We start from the raw sequence: 21,341 nt of genomic DNA, 5'->3' as shown, positions 1-21,341 counted from the left end.
TAGAACTCACCCATAATCCCACTTGGATTTGGTGCCTTTCAAGGGTTAGATTTTTGATAATCTTTTCTATTTTTCTCTGGTTATTAGTCTTTTCAGATTTCCTACCTCTATTTGAGTAGATCTTAATAATTTATATTTCCCTAGAAACTTATTCATTTCACCTAGATTTTAAACTATGTTGATATGAAGTTGCTCAATTCCATTTGATTTTAAATTTTTTTTCTGGTATTTTTCCTTTTTTTAAAAAAATATTTTATTGACGTCACGTTGGTTTGTAACATTGTGTAAATTTCAGGTATACATCATTATATTTTGGCTTCTGTACAGACTGCATTGTGTTCACCACCAAAAGTCTAGTTTCCATCCATCACTGTACTTATGTGCCCCTTTACCTCCTTCACCCTCCCCCCACCATCTTCCCCTATGGTAACGGCCAATCTGTTCTCCTTATCTATGTGTTTGTTTGTTTGTTTATCTTCCACATATGGGTGAAATCATACAGTATATGTCTTTCTCTGTCTGACTTATTTTGCTTAGCATAATACTCTCAAGGTCCATCTATGTTGTCACAAATGGCACGATTCCTTTCTCATTCTTAATGTTTCTTATGGTTCTCGGTCAGATTTTTCTGGTGGTTTAGTTTATAAATATTTTCAAAGAAAATGTTTTATTTTATTGATCAAATTCTTTTAAATTTGATTTATTTCTCCTTTTATGAATCTCTTCCTTTTTTAGGTTTATTTTGTTGTTCTTTTTCTGTCTTCCTATTTTGAATACTTAGTTTATTGATTTGGAATTTTCCCCTAATAGTGCATTTTAAGACTAAATTTTCCTCAGAGTACTGCTTTAGCTGCATTACATTGGTTTTCATATGTTGTTCTCTCATTTATTATCCATTTGTAAATTATCCCTAATCTCTATTTTTATTTTCTATTTGAGCCAAAAGTTATTTAGGCGAGTGTCAAAATTCCTAATTAGATAGTGTTTTTTTGGTTATCTTTTTGTTATTAATTTCTGGTGATAAGAGAATATGGGTGGTATAATTTTTTTAAAGACTATTTTAAGAGCAGTTTTAGGTTCACAGCAAAATTGAGAGGAAGGTACAGAGATTTCCTTTATACCCCCTGCTGCAATGCATAGCATCCCCCATTACAACATCCCTCACCAGAGGCTTCATTTGTCACAGTTAATGAACCTACATTGACACATCAACCAAGGTCCATAGTTTATGTTAGGTTTCACTCTTCCTGTTGTAAATTCTTCGTGTAGATTTGGGTTTCATGCATCTTGTTTGTCACATGAGTTGGACAAATGTATATGGGTTTGGACAAGTGTATAATGATGTGTATTCATCTTTATAGTATCATACAGAGAATTTTCACCGCCCTAAAAATCCTCTGTGTTCCACCTATTCATCCCTCCCAGCACACCAACCCCTAGCAACCACTGATCTTTTTATTGTTGTGATAGTTTTGCCTTTTCCAGAATGTCACATAGTTGGAATCATATAATATGTATGTGGCCTTTTAAGATTGGCTTCTTTCACTTAGTGATATGTATTTAAGTTTCCTCCATGACTTTTCATGACTCAATAGCTCATTTCTTTTTAGTGCTAAATAATATTCCACTGTCTGGATGTGCCACAGTTTATTTATCCATTCGCCTACTGAAGGACATTTTGGTTGCTTCCAAGTTTTGGTGATAATAAATATAGCTGCAATAAACATTCATGTGCAGGTTTTGTGTGGACATAAGTTTTCAACTCCTTTGGGTAAATACCAAGGAGCATGACTGCTGGATCGTATGGTAAGAGTATGTTTAGTTTTAAAAGAAACTGCCAAACTGTCTTCCAAAGTGGCTGTACCATTTTGCGTTCCCATCAGCAATGCATGAGAGCTCCTGTTGCTCCCTGTCCTTGCCAGTATTTGGTGGTGTTAGTGTTCTGAATTTTGGCCCTTCTACTAGTTTGTAGTGGTATCTCATTGTTGTTTTAATTTGCATTTCCCTGATGATATATGACGTGAAGCATCTTTTCATGTGTTTATTTGCCATCTGTATATCTTCTTTGGTGAGGTGTCTGTTAAGGTCTTTAGCAGCACATTTTTTAATTGGGTTGTTTTTCTTATTTTTGAGTTTTAAGGTTCTTTGTATATTTTGGATAATGGTCCTTTGTCAGACGTGTCTTTTGCCAATATTTCCTCCCAGTCTGTGGCTTATCTTCTCATTCTCTTGACATTATCTTTTGCAGAGAAGTTTTTAATTTTAGTGAAATCTAGCTGACCAATTATTTCTTTCATGAATGGTGCTTTTGGTGTTGTATCCAAAAAGTCACCATCATTCCCCAAGTCATCTAGTTATTCTCCTATATTCTTTTCTAGGAGTTTTATAGTTTTGCATTTTACATTAAGTCTATGATCCATTTTGAGTTAATTTTTGTGAAGAATGTATTCTGTGTATAGATTCATTTTCTTGCACATGAATGTCCAATTGTTCCAGCACCATTTATTGAAAAGATTATCCTTGCTCCATTGTATTGCCTTTGCTCCTTCATCAAAGATTAGTTGACAGTATTTATGTGAGTCTATTTCTGGGCCCTCTATTCTGTTCCATTGATCTATTTGTCTGGTCTTTCACCAATACCACTCTGCATTGATTACTGTAGCTTTATAGTAAGACTTAAAATTGAGTAGTGTCAGCCCTCCAACCTTGTTCTTGCCTTTCAATATTGAGTTGGCTATTCTGGATCTTTTGTCTCTCTATATAAACTTTAGAAACAGTTTGTCAATATCCAGAAAAGAACTTGCTGGGATTTTGACTGGGATTGCATTGACTCTATAGATCAATTTGGGAAGAACTGATATCTTGACAATATTGAGTTTTCCTATCCATGAGCATGAGATATCTCTCCATTTATTTAGTTCTTTGATTTCATTCATCAGAGTTTTGTAGTTTTCCTCGTATAGATCTTGTAAATATTTCCTTAGATTTATACCTAAGTATTTCATTTTTTGGATCCTAATGTAAACAGTATTGTGTTTTTAATTTCAAATTCCACTTGTTCATTGCTGGTATATAGGAAAGCAGTTGACTTTTGTATATTAATCTTGTATCTTACAACCTCGCTATAATTGCTTAATAGTTCCAGGAGGTTATTTATTTGCAGGGGTCGATTCTTTCAGATTTTCTACAGACAATCATGTCATCTATGAACAAAGACACTTTTATTTCTTTCTTTCCGATCTGTATACCTTTAATTTCCTTTTCTTGTCTTATTGCATTAGCTAGGACTTCCAGTGCAATGTTGAAAAGGAGTGGTGGTAAGGGACATCCTTACCTTGTTCTTGATCTTAATGGGAAAGCCGTGGTATAATTTTTAATGTTTTGGAATTTGTTGAAATCTTTCTTTATTGATTAACACAAGGTAAATTTTTGTAAATGTAATGCATGTAAAAAAATGGATTCTCTTTGTTGGGTGAAATATATATTTATATACACATGTACATATATGTACATATACCTATACATCAAGCTAGCCAACCCTGGTGGTCTAGTGGCTAAGATTTGGCGCTCTCACCGCTGCAACCCAGGTTCCTGTCCTGCTTAGGGAACCACATCACCTGTCTGTTTGTCATACTGTGGCAGCTGTGTGTTGCTGTGATGCTGAAAGCTACACCACTGGTATTTCAAATACTAGCAGCGTCACCCATGGTGAACAGGTTTCAGCGGAATTTCCAGACTAAGACAGACTGGGAAGAAGGACCTGGCCACCCACTTTTGAAAAAATTGGCCATGAAAACTCTATGGATAGTAATGGAGCACTGTCTGATATAATGACAGAAGGTGAGAGGAGGGCTCAAAAAGACCAGACAGGGTTTCGCCTCTGCTCTATGCAGGGTCACCAGGAGGCTAAATTGACTTGAGGGCACTAACAAAAATAGATCAAGCTTGTTAATGAAATAAATCAGATATTTCACATCCTTCTTCTTTTTCAATTGATATAAAAATTATTGCCATAGAATCATAGATCTTAGAATTATAAAGGACCTCAAAATAATCAGATCCAGATAAGCAAAGTATTGTTTTCCCATGTTATACTTGAGACATTAGAGGCACAGAAAGATTAAGTGATTTTTCTTTTTAAACTTTGAACAATCTGTATTTCCTTTTTTTTTTTTTGAGGAAGATTGGCCCTGAGCTAACATCTGTTGCCAATCTTCCTCCTTTTTTCCTTTTTTCTCCCCAAAGCCCCAGTAGATAGTTGTATGTCATAGTTGTACATCCTTCTAGTTGCTCTATGTGGGACACCACCTCAGCATGGCTTGATGAGTGGTGCGTACGTCCGCACCCAGGATCCGAACCAGCAAACCCCGGGCCGCCAAAGCAGAGTGCTTGAACTTAACCAATACGCCACCAGGCCAGCCCCAGAAAGATTAAGTGATTTACCCAAGGATACACAGCTAATGAATAACAAAATGAGGATTAGAGCCTAGGCCTCTGGAGTGAAACTATAAACAGGATACCTGTCAGGGCAAGTGTCCATTAACCTTCCTGTTTGAAGACAGACCACATTAATAATATGGATCAATGCTACATTCAAGAACTGTTGTTACTAATTAGAATGTTGACTGCATACCCTATAAGATGCCTGTCTGTTTATGTTTACTTAGAAAAGTGGAAGGTGAAATCTTCAAGTTGGAGATGCTACTTGAAGATGTTAAAGAGAAAATTGATAAAGGCAAATACACTTTGGCTCTCTATCTTCCCATGAGCTCTCCAATCATCCAATCATCCCATGAGTTGGCATCCGCATCCTCTCCATCTTCAAATGAGGTAATATAGCAAGCTACAGCCTGATTTCATGCCAGGAAAAATAGTTTTTATGCATTTATAGAATCCTAGTTCATGGAAACACTGAATTCTATTTTAATATTTCATGAAAATTTAACTTTCCAGAGTCCTATGAATCACATTATTTAAAATGGAACCAGCTTTTAAAAATTAGAACCTATTTCAAGTGTTGGTTTTTGAAATCTCTTATTAGGTTAGGACATAACAATGCAGTTTAAACTGATGCATCGCTGAAGAGCTATTTCTCCTGGATGAATAGTAACATTTTTTCGGATCATGCTTGGAAGAAACAATTTTTCTTCTTAATAGTTTTGTACTCCCTCTTCTAAATAAAGAATAACACTCAGTGAAAGAACTATTTCCCATGAGTCCACTTCTGCATTTTCTTTCTCTGAAATTAAATTTCTGGATTGTCTACACATGCAGGATTAGGAATTCAAATCAATCACCATGTCTTTCTACGCCTTTTGTTTTTGTGGTCTAAACTATCAGAACATTTCAGACTAAATTAAAATTCTGAGAAACTGAATCATCTGGATAATTGCCTTAAATTGACCCTTTTGTTTCAGACAGTATTTGAAGACACAGCCTGTGGCTGATATTCAAAACTTGAACAGGTTTTTGTCAGAGTTAAAAACAAAATGGTAAAGATGGTATTAAGTGTCAGCCCTTCCCAAAAAGTGTATTTGCCTCCTCAAAGCACTCACCTGCTGGGCAAAATCACATTTATTCAAGCCAGCTTCAGAGTTAGACAATTTCTATAACCTTGATGCACAGCCCCCAGCCCAGGTGGAATTCTTTGCTCTGGCCCCTGTTTCCCCACAGAACTGTGTCTCATTTGTCCTCGCGCCTTTGCACCCATCTTTGTATCCCGAACATCTGACTGAAGGCCTGATATAGAGGGAATGCTCAGTATAGTAAACTCTGAGACTTTGTGGATTTAACAAATGATTTCAACACTTCATACGCAGTCTCCAAGGTTCATGGCATGTCATCCCTCTAGTCCAGAACCTGAACTAGCTTCAGTGTGGTGTGAGGGAGCCTCGTGAGTCAGCCCAGCCTTCCGCCCAGCAGCTCCCTCAGGTCTGGGTTTGTTCTTCTTTACTTGCTACCAAGTCGATAGCAACTGTTTGCAAAGCCTTTCTGCAGAAGAAGAGTTGGAAGTTTAGAGAGGTGAGGAGATTTGCCCAGGACAAATGACAGGAGACACTGGAGCCCAGGTCTCCCCACTCAGGTGGAGGGCACCTCCCTACATTCTGCTAATTAAATTTGACTCAAACGCGAAGTGCAGAGGTATCCTTGTGGGCCTAGAAGTGATAAAAGAAAACACAGGGGGAAAATAAAGGAAAAAACGTTTACTTTTTAAATTATAAAAGTGATATATGCCTATTACAAAAAAAATTCAGAAAATAGAGAAAAGTATAAAGAACATTTTACTGAGAGAAAAATCATTGCTAATATTTTAAGTGTTTATCTGTCCAGTCTTTTTTTTTCTCTGCATACACACACCCATTTTTGCAAAAATGGGATCATACTATATATATTGTTTTATGATATGCTTTTTTAATTTAACATTATATTGTGGGCATCTCAACAGCCACTTAGAATAAACCTACAGCTTCAGTGTTAAGGACTGCATTGTATGGCTATACCCTGATTCATTTAACCAGTCCCTTATTGATGGGCATTTAGTTTTTTCCAGTTCTTTGATATTATAAACACTGCTTCAGTAACATCATTTTATATGCAAACTTTTAGCCATAGTTGAATATTTCCTTAGAATAAAAGCCTAGCAGTGTAGTTAATGGCTCAGAAGGTACACACTGAAAATTCTGACGAACTGGCCTTTAGCAAGGGGGTACCTGCTTACAGGCACACGGCCGTGCGTGGGAATGGAGGCATCTCCAACCTGATCCCCCCTGCCCCCCGGGTATATGTTTTCTTTTCTTTACAACCTTTGCTAAAGTGATAAGTGAAAACTGGTATCTCATTGTTTTAATCTGTATTTCTTTGACTATTTGTGAAATTCAACCCATTTTCACGTTTCTTAGCCATTTCCACCACCTCTTGGACAGCATCAACATTTTAACCAGTGTTTGCCAAGCTGAAACCAGTCAATCTTTTTTGAAAAAGGCAGACAACTTGGAAAATATTAAGAGCAAATAATGTTCAGTATTGGGATTTTTATTGTACAAAGTGATCTGACAGCACACAAAGGAGAAGCAGCATTGTGGTTAAGAACACACGCTTACATACGGGTGGGTAGAGGTTCAGATCCCAGCTCTGCCCCTTACTTGCTGTGTGGCTCTGCCGAGTTGGTTAAATTCTCTGAGCTTCAGATTATTCATCATTGGGCCGGCCCGGGGGCGCAGCGGTTGGGTGCTCGCGCTCCGCTTCGGTGGCCCAGGGTTCGCAGGTTCTGACCCCGGATACAGACCAACGTACCGCTTGTCAAGCCATGCTGTGGCAGCGTCCCATATAAAGTAGAGGAAGATGGGCACGGATGTTAGCCCAGGGTTAGTCTTCCTCAGCAAAAAGAGGAGGATTGGCGACAGATGTTAGCTCAGGGCTAATCTTTCTCACAAGAAAAAAAAAAAAAGATTATTCATCATTGAAATGGGGACAATGTGCCAGGAAGGTGGGAAGGAATAAAGGAGGCTACATGAGAAGCACCTGGCACAACGAGCAATCCTCAAATGGTTATTTTTATTAATAAGAAAACTCTGAAACCCTCCAAAAAAAATAATGGACCAAGTCTATGAACTAAAAGTCACAAGTAGGAAATACAACCAATAAAGAAGCATATGGGAAAATGTTCTCCCCTTTAACAACAGAGGAAATGCTAATTAACACAAGGTGCCACTTCGTCTTTTTAAATTAACAAAAACACTTGTAAGTGACAATTCCTGTGCAGAGGACGGTGTGATCAAGCTGAACCGCCCACAGCGTTGGTGGCTATGCAACTTGTACCACTTCTGTGGAAAGCAATTTGGCAATCTGCATCATCACCTAAACATGTTCGCAACCTTTGACCCAGACATTTCCTAAGGAAGTAATTCAAAGTGTGGAAAAAGCTATCTGGACAATGATGCTTATGCCAGCATTGCTTATAATGGTGAGAAAAGTATGCTTATTTTCCATTTACATAAAGGGGAAAACCATAGTAAAAAATACATGCTGGTGAGGTGTCAGCCCTTTCAGTTCAGTAGTATAATTTATTTGTGCTAAAAGGGGACATATAAACAAAAATTTAGGCCTCTAGATAGTCCCAAAAGCCTGTTTTAATGCATAGTTGAATACATTTCTTTGGAAAAGCTTTTAGACCTCTACTAATCATTCGTCAGATTAATAGATTTAAAAATCATCTTCTTAAATGTGTTCATCCTCTGGTGGAGCTTGGGGTAATTTGAAACTAAAGGAAAGACAAAATAGTCTCTCACCTGTAAACTAGATTTTTAAATGTTTGGAGAAAGAAGGCAGTCAGGCCATTGTTGAAGCTTTCTTTCTCTCAGCCCCAGGCTACTAGAGCACAGACCCCACAGAGCGCGAAATCAGAACGCAGGAGTCCTGAAATGGTGCGCCCAGCTAAGTCTGAGCTGCTCGCTGGGCTGTGCAAGAGCAGCCAAGGGATGAGTCACTTCCTCAGTCATATCCGCATCTGTGTGTGCTTTGTGGTGCAGGAGGACCCCAGCAACGCCTCGGGAAGGCAGGAATGTGCCGAGATAACCAGTCCAAGCTGTGCCTTCTGCCGCCGGGTCCTTGAATGGTGAGGGCTTCTTGCTGCTAAATTCCCAGGATGGGTGGGAGCCAGTCCTGGGATAATAATTCCAGAGAAAGTGGGCGTCAACTAACTGAACGGGTGCCAGAAGCCACCGGCCGAGTTATAGAATCACAGATCTCAGGGCTGGATACATAGGCCGACCTCTCTTCCAACTGACAAATCCCTCTAGCAGTGCTTCTCAACTGGGGAGAGCATCAAAGTCACCAGGGAGATTTTTAAATAATACTCATGCCTAAGCCCCACCTGCTGTAATCAGTCTCGCCAGGGGTGGCGCCCTGATAGGAATACTGCTTTTCAGTCTCCCCAGGTGATTCTGGTAAGCCCCCTTGGTTAAGAAATCATGGCTACAGCATATGGAGGGTGGTCTGTCCTGCAGGGTCCATTTGAACATTGCCCAGACAGGAGATTTTTATACAAACACCATCTACCAGCTCCCACCCTCACTACACTCTCCTCATGATAAGTGAAAATCTTCCCTGTTGGGTTCCACCCCTGCCCCCCAGTCCCACCAGAAATAAGCCTAATCCCACATCTCAGGGTTTGCTTCTCCCCATTCCTCAGCAAAAAACCTTCCAGGGGCAGGCCCGGTGGCGCAAGCGGAAAGTGGGAGCGCTCTGCTGTGGCGGCCCAGGGTTCGCTGGTTCAGATCCCGGGCGCGCACTGACACACCGCTTGTCAAGCCATGCTGTGGTGGTGTCCCATATAAAGTAGAGTAAGATGGGCACGGATGTTAGCCCAGGGCCAGTCTTCCTCAGCAAAAAAAGAGGAGGCTTGGCATCAGATGTTAGCTCAGTGCTGATCTTCCTCACAAAAAAAACAAAAAAAACCTTCCAGAAGTAACAAGCTGTAAATCTTGTAAAAAGCCGTAAATGTAAAATCTTCAGGAAAAACCCTTAATGTTTTTGAAACACTCTTTGGATCAACTGTTAGCCCATGGGGATTCAGAATCATTTATTTGAAGCTTCTATGAGTTAATGAGAGGCACCAACTCCGAGCTCAGCCTGCTCTGTGGACTCCGGCTGAGCTTGGCTAATCTGCTTTCCAAAGGTCAAGGGTCAGGGAGGGAGGAGCTGTTCAGCAACCACAACTACCTGTACTTAGTGGGCTCTAATAGAAGCAGATGACGAAGTCCGAAAGACTGAAGTTTCCTGGTAGAAAGCATTCCACCATGGGAATGGGCTCTGGTCACAAATGTTTTATTGAGTTTCTGCCTCTAAAAAAAGAAACAGTGTGGTGTTTGTGCTAAAAATTACCATGTGTCATCTGGAGTGGACCATTACCTTACCAACATGATGTCAGTCATTAGCTTTGACTCTCCTTTAAATACAAGGGGCACTAACGATGCTCACCCTGTCATCCCAGCTACTATTTTTATTAGTTGTATTAAAATTTAGATTTGGGGTTTTTCTTTTAGGTTTTGTAAGAATAATAAGAATAGTTTGACATTTAAAAAACATTTTGATTAAACATTTAAGGTATGAAGTGTTTCTCTTCCAAATTCCTAGTCTAGACCGTACAGAACCACTTAAGTACCAGAACAGGGACCAATGTTCCAGACTAAATTGACTCTTTTATGATGGACAAGAAGCAAAGAAAAGTGCAACCAAGTGTAAAATCAGACCTAACAGTGAATCTACTGCTGGGGAGTATGAGGAGACAGACATGATTTATAAACTGGTCTTGGTGAACTACATAATCCCTGAGGAATTAATTGAAAGGAGGGCTATGTACTCTTTACTCTTTTGGAAGACTAGATATCTCTCAAATGGGACACATTCTTTGTGAAGCTTGCTGATGTACATACTGTTTGCGGGATATTTGCAAAGTGTCCTAAATATGCAGATAAGTAGTATATACGCCACATGTAAAATGCTTGTCCCTTTGTGTTATTTCTGAAGCAGAACTCTGGGTTTAAGAGTACACTTGAGTTACTTGATCTTGTTGAAAACCTGCCTTCTCAAGTAGAATTGCCCTTAGCTGTTATGTTTGGCAAGAAGATTTTAGTGCACAAAGAAGTTTAAAAGACGCAGAAAAAGAAAATCGTGTGTTAGACTGAATTCACTTGAGTCAGATCCAAGTTTTCCACTTTGGAGAGCAGATGTACAAATGCCCTGGAGGAGGAGGGTGGAGACAGAAAATGATGTGTGAGAAAATATGTGACTCAGGAGGAGAGCATGTTTTTCCAATAGGAGGGCAAGGGCCTGGCTTCTCAGCCCCCAGCCCCACACACTCCAAGCACTGTGGCCCTCTGCCCCAGCAGCAGGCCCGGGCATAGGTGGGCGTGCATGCATTTGCCAAGCAACACCTCAGGCTCATGCCACATTCCCGGGAATCAGCCTCATTCCTGCCTCACTGGCTCGGTCTAGGACCCCTTGGGCACCGTGCCCTCCACATTAAGAATGAGCAACTCTCCCCAGGGGCTATTATTGTATCCCAAGGGCTAAGCAAGAGCTTTAAGAATTATTATTAATTAGAATTCCTCTGGAGAAGTTAGAATTTCTGTGAAGAAGGGAGGCTGAAGCTACAGACAGGTCAGCGGAAGCATCCTGGTAAATGACAATTGTAGGACATCTTTCTGATGCCCCCTGGTGGCCTCGTACAGCTAAAATTAACCCCCCACGCTCCCACAGTGTTTAGTCCCATAAACACTGGACAAAATCCACCTTGCTGGCCTTTCTGGATACATTCAGCTTGTGCTTATAGAGCCAAAGCCATGTGACCCGGGTACTGACACAGCACGGCTTCTTCCCCCGACAATTGATTTTGAGATATGAATAAGAAGAAAACACCAAACTTTATAATCCCATACTTCAGATTTCTCTGTTATGTATGTGTGCACAATGATTAGATATTATCCTCTGGGGAACAAAACAGATTTACTTTTAGTGTTTGTTGTTCACATTCTCATCAGGCCAAATTGTGCTGGGTACAATTTCTTAGAGGGAAGCTCTCAAACAGGCAGGCAGAGGGGATCTCTGTGTGGAGGATGACGTGCCACTCCTACATTGTTCCAGGCTCTGATATTAGAAATTTAACATTTCAGTTTTACCAATACTTTCACTATCTCTATTAGAAGTGTACTAAACGTTTATGGGATCTTATGCACCTTTTTTAGGAAGCAAAAAATGGAGAAAAACAGCCACAGAAGGATCAACTGTGGAAGGTTTCCCAGCGCCGTTCAAGAAAAGGCACTGCACCCAGATTCAGTTCTCTGTAAGCTGAGGGGCCTGGGGCTATGGGTGGTCAGTCTTCAAGGTCCCTCTCCATAGGGTGTGCTTATGGTGGGCGCCAGCTTGGCATCCACATTCCAAATAGCATTGCCCTAGACTAGGGTGTTGCATGTGTATTTTTTTGCAAAATGTAAAGAATTAATAATTGAATCAATTTAAATAAGATGTGGTCAAGTAAGAGTGAAAGTGCCAACGTCTGTTTCTGGCTGGAATCGCAGGATTCCATGGACTCAGTCATTAGGTGGCCTCAAGTCTGGTGTGTCATCATCCTTCCAGCATGACCCATAATCTGCACCTGGTAATCTTACCCACCACTGGAGAGTTGCTGTTGACTTGTCCACACACATTTCATAGAAGCAAAGAGAATTAGAGCTGGGAGGAGACCCAGAGAGCACTAGTGTGTGGAATTCAATGACTTCTAGTCATAGGAGCCTTTCTCCAAAGATAGTCTAAGCAGAAAAATATCTCCTGGCAGAACCGCCCTGGGAGAGGAAGAGGTGGGGCCGAGGCCTGCCTGCTCAGGCAGCTCCTGAGCATGAAGATCACCGCCCGGGCCCAATCTACCCAGTTTATACCTGCGGACACCGGGGGCCAGACAGCTAACAGGAGTCGCTTCTGTTCATACAGCCTGTTAGCCGAGAGCCTTTCCTTCAACTCTGTATTCTTTCTGTCAGGTCATGTTTAGTTCTATTTCCTCTCTGTAGATGATACATTTTCTAATAATAATAATAATAACAGGTTTCATACTACACCAGATGCTGTTAGAGTAGAGATTTTCAAAGTGTGGTCAGAGGGCCCCGGGGGTCTCTGTGACCCTCTCAAGGGGGCCATGAAGTCCTCTCTTTTCCAGCTACATATCTGTGCAAGGCCACTACTGCAACAGACTGGACGGAGATGCGGCTCTGGAATCCGGCTGCCTTCTATTAAGCCAGATACTCAAGATTCTTGCCAAACATAAAACACTGCCACTCTTCTTACTATTTTCTTTTATTTTCGAAAATAGCTATTTTTCATAAAAAATGTTATTTTGTGAACATGAAATGGATTATTGTTTTTAAATGACATAATAAAATATTTTTTAAATGCCTCAGTTTAAAATTCTAAAAAAAAAAAAATAGCCTCAGAACTGCCCTTTCAGTCTGAGGAAGATCTGAATGATTCTGCACAGAAAAAATGACTTGAACTTTATAAATAAATACCTCTCTACCAATCCATCTTCAGCTGACTGAATGCTGTATGATAGCTCTTCTCCAGTGCAGGGGGAGATTTTCACCATAGGTATAAAAAATGGCATATATTAATGATATATGGTAGATAAAAACTATAATAAGCAAAAGCTCTTTAGAATCCTCAATTTTAAGAGTATAAAAGGGTTCTGAAATCAAAAGTTTGAGAACTGTTGATGTAATATATATCATTTAACTATCATAACACCCCTGTAAGGTAGGAATTATTATCTTTATTTTATAGATAAGGAAATGGAGGCTCAGAGAAATTAAGTGACCATCCAGGGTCAAAGAGCTGGTGTATTATCTATTGCTGTGTGATGAAGCATCCCAAAACTTAATGGCTCAAAACAACAAACATTTGCTATCTCATAGTTTCTGTGGGTGGAATTTGGGAGCAGCTTAGCCGGGTGGTTCAGGCTCAAGGTCTCTCATGAGGCTGCCATCAAGATATTGGCCAATACTGCCATCATCTGAAGGCTTGACTGGGGCTGGAGAATCTGCTTCCCAATTGGTTCATTCACATGCCCATTGGCAGGTCTCAGTTCATTGCGATGTGGGCCTCTCCAATAGACTACTTGAGTGTCAGCATGACATGGCAGCCACCTTCCCCCAGAGCAAGTGATCCAAGAGAAAGACCAAGATGGAGATTCAATGTCTTTTAGGACCTAGTTTTGGAAGTTATACACTATCACTACCACTTTGTCTATTTGTTAGAAGCAAGTCACTGAATCCAGACTACACTCAAGGAGGAATTAGGCTCTACCTTTTGAAAAGCATGTCAAAGAATTGTGGACATATTTTCAACCATCACAGCTAATAAGTGGCAGAGCCAGGCTTCTGAACCTCATGCTCTTTCCACTGTACAACACAACCTTCCCAGGGTATGCCTCCTGTCCTCTATTTGTAATTTCTTTGGGTTTTGGATCGAGAAGGCATTCAATGACTATTGATTGAGTGAGATTTGGGAAAGAAAAAACTTTTCTAGAGCTCATTCCATTTGTGACTTCCACTTTGAACATAATGTTACAAATGAGTGTATCATGAGTGCAGCAAGGCAGGTAACATTGGCAGAGGCTTTGTCCCCTGGCCTTGTTTCTCCTGGAGCTGAGACTTGGACATCTAAGCCTGACATGCTCACCTGCCTGGCCCAGGCTTCCACGCTCTGGCCTGACCTGGAGAGCTCCACTGCCCACAAGTTCTAGACCTGCACCAGACACACCTGCTCTCTACTACTAGCCTTTCTGTGGCACTGCTGAGGGCAAAGCTCTGATTCAGGTTCCCATATGGGCTTATGAATTTGTTGTGGAGGAAAACCATCTTTCCAATTGCCTGGAGGACAAAACACAAGCTCTTGGCCACAGCAGGGTCTGAGAAGAGAATGTGGGCATATCAGGGCAAATCTGGAAAAATAACCACAAATGCAAGATTGTCTGATAATTCAGAGGGCCAAATTCTCACAGATCTATCCGTGTGGCAGCCCTTTACTAAGCACCTACATGCACTAAGCAAATCCTGAGACTTTCACATCAGACTGTTACTTATCAACACATCTCTCAGCTGTCAGAAGGGGATCCCAAATGTCACCCCTAGGCTGGCAACTCCCCTTGGTAATGCAGCCGGCGAAGTTGAACATGTTGGTGCCTAATGCATACCTTGCACAGTTAGAGCTCTACTCTCCACACCATATTTTATGACTATACTCAAGAAACTTACACTTCCTTTGCATAACTTGGGCTTTTCCAGGTTCTGATGCAGGACACAGCTGCTATTCTGCTTCTGCCACTGGAGCGCAGAGTAACAAATGTGAGGCCTGCGGCACTAAGAGTTGTGACTCCGGAAGAGTCTGCGGCAAAGAACCACCTAAAGGTGAGGGCGACCAGGGAGCCTCAGAAGGAAGGCAAAGCGGGGACAGCTGTTGTTCTCAGGCAATGAGTTGTATTTTTAATCTTTTCTTTTTAGAATTTCATTATAGACACAACACCCCAGGACAGAATTACTTGAATCATAGTGAAAGAAGTGCCTTTGTCCTGCTCTGCTTTTTAAATGAAAATAAAATTTCTTCACTTTGTAAGTACATCTCCTGCATGATCCCATCTTTGTAAACAACCTAGTCTCCCAGGTGTGGGAGACCCACATCACACTGGCCCCTGCTTCCATCTGGGGAGCCCCTGCCCTCTCCAGGCTGCTGCTGGGTCTCCAGCACTCATCTGACACTTCTACATCCAGCCCTTTGCCTGGAGGGCAAGAGGCTGCGCTGGGCTGGGAGACATGAAATCCTAGCGATATAGGACTTTGAAAGGTAGTAAGTCTACACCAGTGTAAGCTGTTAGCAAATCATAACTATCTGCTGAACAAATGAACAACTGAGTAATCACAACTATTAGTGCTATTATTCAGGAGTGGCGAAAGCTTTAAATATATCCCTACTAAAAGTCAGCATGTAAAGAAATAGACTATTTTTACACTCTTTAGACATCATATTGCTAATTTTGATCCAAAATTGTGCTCTTTGGAAAAAATTAAAATCCCACAAACATTTATTTATAAAGATGAATAAGACATGGCTCCTCCCTCCTGAGGAGTTTACAATCTGTTGAGAGAAAGGAACTCATACCAAGTAAGGAAAGTGCGTGGCAAAACGCTAAGCGCTAACAGCAAAATCAAAGTATGCTAAGCGAACACGGAGGAGAGAAGGAAATGCTCCTTGTTTTGCCTCTGGACAGCGATACCTGGTTCTCAGACATCTTTTCCCTGGGGGTGACTTCATACCATCACAGCTCTTTCTCTCCCTCTCTGGGGACAGGGCACCAGGGAGAATGTTTCTTATCTTTCACAAGTGCCAATGTCCGAGACTGAAGAATGTCATTTACCTGACTGACCTCAGCTGTGCCTCCTCTCCCACCCTCCCCCACCCCCACCCCCGCAGCTGCCAAATCCTCCAATTGGATGTATTCTCTCGAGGTGACAGTCACTAAGACTCTGCGGAAGCAACAGGGCAGATTTCTTTACTATCACTTTGGTCTTTGGGTCTATAGCCCACAAGACCTGTTATTCCAATACATGAATGAGGAAAGTAACTGAGTCATCTGAAATGTGATCTTGAACTCCATTAATAAACATATAGTGGCCAAGAGGGTAGAAGTCACTGGGAGGTATCTTTTGCTCAACGTTAAAAAAGAACTTTCCAGCAACTGGAACAGAGAGAAAATGGAGTGGGATGTTGCAGGAGGTCGCGAGCCCCATCTGTAGACTGGGAGACAATGTACTTTGTCGGGATGTTGTAGATCTGTAGACTGGACTAGACCTGGACCAGATGGCCTTCTGGTCCTTTCCAACTCTGAGTTTCTATGTTTCAAGTAAAATTATATCTAGAGACTACCAAAGGATGAAGACTGAGCTCGTTAGTGCCTCTGTTCATCACGACTCTAGTCTGGGGGGTCAGCAGGACTAAATTTGGACTTTCTGGCTTCTGCTCTGCCTTCCTTGGCTGAGGGACAATCTCTCCCAGTTCCCTTGTCAAATGGGACCCTCCTGGGGGGGAGTGAAGCCTAGCCACTAGAGACCAGTGAATGAGACAGGTCACCTGGAAGCAGAAAGAGGGGAAGAGGAGAAGAGGAGGAGGACGAGGGGAAAGAGAGGGGAGGAGGGAGCCCCAGCGACAGAGAAGGCAGATTTGTTGGCCACTGACTTTTCTCTCTTCCTCTCCCTGGCTTTCTTCTTTCCTTCCATGGTGACTTTTCTACAGTTATCTTCTTCTCTGTTTAGTCTCTATTTTCTAGAATGTCTTAGTGACATAATTATTAGTTTCTGACTCCTAGAATCCTTGTTCCTAAAGTTGGAGAGGACTTCAGGGATCCATGTGTTCCAACTTTTGGAAGATATTATCCCTCCATTTTTCAGATGAAGTAGTTGAGCCCAGAGAAGTGAGACAACATGCCCAGCCCCACAGCTAGCACCCAGGGAACCTAGACTCCTGGTCTCTTGTCTGCTAATAAAACTCCTTTTAAAAGTTGAATTTCTTTTCCTGAATTCAGAATACTTGATAGAAAGTTCTTGGTCTTCTATGTTCCCTAATTTTCTTATTTATTTATTAAAATTTCATAAAATATTTTATTCATACAGAAAAGTTCAGGAAATGATACCAATATATCCACCATTTGGGGATCATTTTTGGTGCTCTGAATTTAATCATAGCTAACATTTTTCAGCTTGTTCAAAACCAAACTGGATCTGTTCCCAGAGAGTGAGTTCAAAATCTTCTCAAGACGAACATGAGCCCATAGCAAGAAAGTAAGTATTATTTTATTTTATTATCACAAATTATAACAAAATTGGCTACCTACTGGTTGGGTGCACATTTACCTGCCCAAGATCACCTAGATCACTAGTAGAGCCAGGATTCAAACCTAAGTCTATCTAATACTTTAGTCATTTATTCATTCAACAAATATTTGAGTGTCAACAGCACGGTGCTGGGCTAGGTGCTGAGGACACAGTGACAAAATCAACTACTGTTCTTGCCCTCAGAGACAGTACTTAGGTGCTTGCTTTTTTGGTATTGGAGTCAGTCTTTATAAGTGCCAAGAAGGGGGCATACAGAATGCTATTACCTAATTTGGGGGTTCAGGGAAGCTGAGCTCTAAAGGATAAATATGAATCAACTAGCAAGGAGATGGAGGGGTAAGAATGAAGAACATTCAGTCTAAGAGAGCTTCCTGGCACGGAAAAGCCCTTAGCGAGTTCAGGAGCGGCGTGCCTGGAGCCTAAACGAGGGAGTGGCGGTGGGGCAAGATGGGGCTGGTGAGGGAAGGCTGGTGGGATGGGCAGGGCCAGACTGTGCAGGGGCTTGTCAGTTACAGGAAGGATTTCAGACTCTTAGGGATAATGGGAAGCCAATGAAGTTTTTTAACCAGAGTTTAAAAATTTTTTTAGTGTTTTAAAAGATCACCTAGGGTCCGGCCCAGTGGCGTAGCGGTTAAGTGCGCGTGCTCCGCTGCGGTGGCCTGGTGTTTGCAGGTTCTGATCCTGGGCGTGCACCAACGCACTGCTTGTCAAGCCATGCTGTGGCGGCGTTCAAATATAAAGTAGAGGAAGATGGGCACAGATGTTAGTCAAGGGCCAATCTTCCTCAGCAAAAAGAGGAGGATTGGCATCAGAAGTTAGCTCAGGGCTAATCTTCCTCACCAAAAAAATAAATAAATAAGTCACTCTAGCTACTAAGAAAGTGGGAATGGACTAGAGGAGGCTAGGGCTGGAGCACAGAGGCCAAATAAAAGGCTAGTGCAATAATCCAGATGAGATGATGGCAGCCTAGCCAAGGGTGGTAGAAAAGGAAAGAGAGAAGTCTAGTATTGGGTTGCTATTTAGGAGGCAGAACCATTAGTGTAGCCGAGTTAATAGTTCAGGCTCTGCAATCATACGCACTTAGTCTGAACCCACTACCGCTGCCATAGTGCAGTGTAGTGTTTAAGAACGTGGCCTCCGGGGAGTTCCTGGGTTTGCATCTTGGTTCGTTATTCTTGGGCGGGTTGCTTGACCTCTCTGTGCCTCCCTTTCCTCATTGTTTCCCCATTGTTCCCCAAATGGGAAGAATAGCAGCACCGACCTCATTGAGGACTGAGTCAATACATATAAAGCATTTAGAGAGGTACATGGCAATCAGCAAGTGATAGCTGTTGTTATTGTTGACAGTGGTGAGTGACTGGATGTGGGGAGACAGAGGACTCTGAAGCCCACGCTCTTCCCACTGCACCACACTGCCATTTCTGCCCAGTTTGTCATTAGCTGGGGGCCCCGATGCTGACCTCCTCTCTCAACCGGAGGATAGATCCAATGTGTTAAACTAACGTGCAGAACCAACTAAAGTTAATGTGGTGGGGGAGAGGGATAAAGGGAGGCTTTGAGTCACAAGCATTTGAAGTCAGACTTTCTGGAGATGATATTGCTCACAAGTGCTGTATGTACCAAAGAAGTAATGCTTAACAGAAGGAATCTCAAGCCAGGAAAAGATGTGAGGATGGCTCCATTGGCCCACTGTCAACAGGCTAGGTCATGTGGCATCCCTTAGGGCCACTACTCATGGTTGTGCAAAGCATAACTCCAGGCAGTGCCTTTCACATACGCTTTGTGAATGAAACTCCCTAGAGCTATGCAGTGCACAACCTGAACAACTGTACACTGTGGCCCTGGAACCCCTCATTCACCCAGACCATCACTAAGAGATAGAGTCATAGTTATAGTGTTTTATTAAAAATCCTAATTTGTTTCCAAAAATTAGAATTTCTCTTTTTATCTTATTCTGCTGTCTTGATATAGTATGTTTCTTGAAAAGTGTGAAAGAATTTGTTCTAGAAAAAACAGAAAGTGTGAAAGAATTTGTTCTAGATAACATTCTTGTTTACAGTGGTACACCATCTTCTAGAATGTCTTTTCAATTTTTCCACCTTCTCTTCTTCCTTCCTTCCAGGGGAGCCTGTTTACTTAAAGAGGTGCTGTTTTTATTTTTCTACTGCTGCTGGCTCCTTGCTATATAACCTCACTGGTGCTAGAATGAACTCAAACTGTCTGCAATTGTTAGATTTGTGTGTTTTATAAATATGCAGGTAGAAGGTTGGCCCCAAAAGAATGAAAACTGAGTAAATATCTCTTTGGAGTCTCGCCTCTTTCTATGCCAAGGAGACAGATTCCAGGAGGAAATGCCCTTCATGGTCACGGGAATAACCTTTTTCTGAAGCTCAAGTATTGTCAGCCACAATGGGACTATGAGAGCTACAAATGGCAGAGGATGATGCATGAACTCGTCACCCCTGACACACACACACAGACACACACAGACACACACACGGCCACTACTGAACCACAGAATTGAGGGTGGCGCTTTATACAAGTATCAATGATGTGCTTTTGCCTTCCAGAAAAAATCTTAAGGTTTCCAGGACCTACAGTTCAGACTTTGCTACACCCTCGCCCCATTTCCACTCCTGCAGGATTTCTGGCAGCAAATCCTCAAGCAACTTTAGCAGTATTGAAGAAATGGAATCTGAGGTGAGGACCTAGACAAAAACATTCTGGAATCCTTGCAGCTTGTAAGTTTGGTCTTGATGATCACAAAAGTGATGGCTTTTAAATTATTTCAGTATGAGGGCATCAGAAAATGCTCTGCTAAAAACAATTTGTGCTCAGCACTAACATAAAGACCCACAACCAGAGCAGCCATGTGCTTGGTATTATTCCTAAATTGGTTCCAAGGGAAATTTCCTGGACAAAGTGTTTTGTGGGTGGTGGCTCAGCTACAGGATCCCCCTGGCCCAGGCATGAAGGCACTGGAGACCGTCCCCAGCCGCTCACAAATCCATTCCAGTGACAATGGGGTTAGAGCTGCCAGCAGTTTCCTGTTTTCCGATCAGCTAACTCTAATCCCAGGCCACTTTCCAATGTATTTGCTGTATCCCCGGGTGCCCTCTCTGTGCTTATGGCCCCTAAATCCCTTTCAACAGCCCCCCAAGAGCTTTCCTTCTTTCTCTGCAGCACGGACACAGCCCAGCAGGCTGCTGACCTCACCCTCTGATTCATGCTCATCAGTCACGTGTTGGTCTTTTTTCTGTCCCTTGCCCTAAAAAATATATTCCATCTCAGACTGGTTTCCTAGGAAACCCACTCTCAAAAACAGAAATAGACTGGGTGGAAAATAGAACGCTCCAAAAATCCCACCTTGCAATGTTTAACAATGAAAGAACCCAATTAACAGAAAGAGTAGTAAATTTATGTAATTAAAGTGTGTGGACTTTTCCTCTGTAGATTTTAAACTCATCTTTGGATCATGCCCTAAGGACAGCAACCATTTTGAAAGAAACTACTGATCAAATGATTAGAACTATTGCAGCAGATCTTGCCAAAATACAGAGATGGAGGAATCAACTGAAATACTAGTTTGACCTAAGGCAATTAAGGATTAAAAAAAAATGCAAAGAAAACTTGACTTTCTCCAAAAAAGTATTTTACTTATTACACAATTTAGGAAGATGACTTTCCAGAGAAAACACCAAAACTATAAGATATGGAGGACACAAAGGGCTTAAATGAAAAAAATGGACCTCTGATTCTTAAAATCAAAATCAACAAGTAATTATTTTAAAATAAATCTGTTATTCCTAACTCATAATAAAAGAAATCAAAACAATAAAATATAATTTTACCTATTAGTGTGGTAAAAACTAAAGTCTAAAAAACCCAGTGTCAGTGAGGATGGGGAGA

At 41.5% G+C, this 21,341-nt stretch overlaps 1 protein-coding gene across 1 annotated transcript in view; it reads left to right on the top strand.

The window, feature by feature from the left end:
• The window catches only part of AKNAD1 (AKNA domain containing 1), a 33,703-nt gene extending 12,672 nt beyond the window's left edge, over nucleotides 1-21,031 (top strand). The window contains 8 exon segments of the mRNA XM_058537176.1: nucleotides 4,668-4,830; nucleotides 8,529-8,614; nucleotides 11,745-11,842; nucleotides 14,832-14,954; nucleotides 15,048-15,155; nucleotides 17,297-17,378; nucleotides 20,003-20,132; nucleotides 20,886-21,031. Coding sequence (XP_058393159.1) covers nucleotides 4,668-4,830; nucleotides 8,529-8,614; nucleotides 11,745-11,842; nucleotides 14,832-14,954; nucleotides 15,048-15,155; nucleotides 17,297-17,378; nucleotides 20,003-20,132; nucleotides 20,886-21,017 — 922 coding nt within the window. The 3' untranslated portion in view covers nucleotides 21,018-21,031.
• The last annotated feature ends 310 nt before the right edge of the window (nucleotides 21,032-21,341 follow it).

Source organism: Diceros bicornis, chromosome 4, assembly GCF_020826845.1.
Source record: "Diceros bicornis minor isolate mBicDic1 chromosome 4, mDicBic1.mat.cur, whole genome shotgun sequence".
NCBI lineage: Eukaryota > Metazoa > Chordata > Mammalia > Perissodactyla > Rhinocerotidae > Diceros > Diceros bicornis.
The sequence above is the reverse complement of the archived record's forward strand: the minus strand, read 5'-3'. Positions and strand labels throughout refer to the sequence as shown.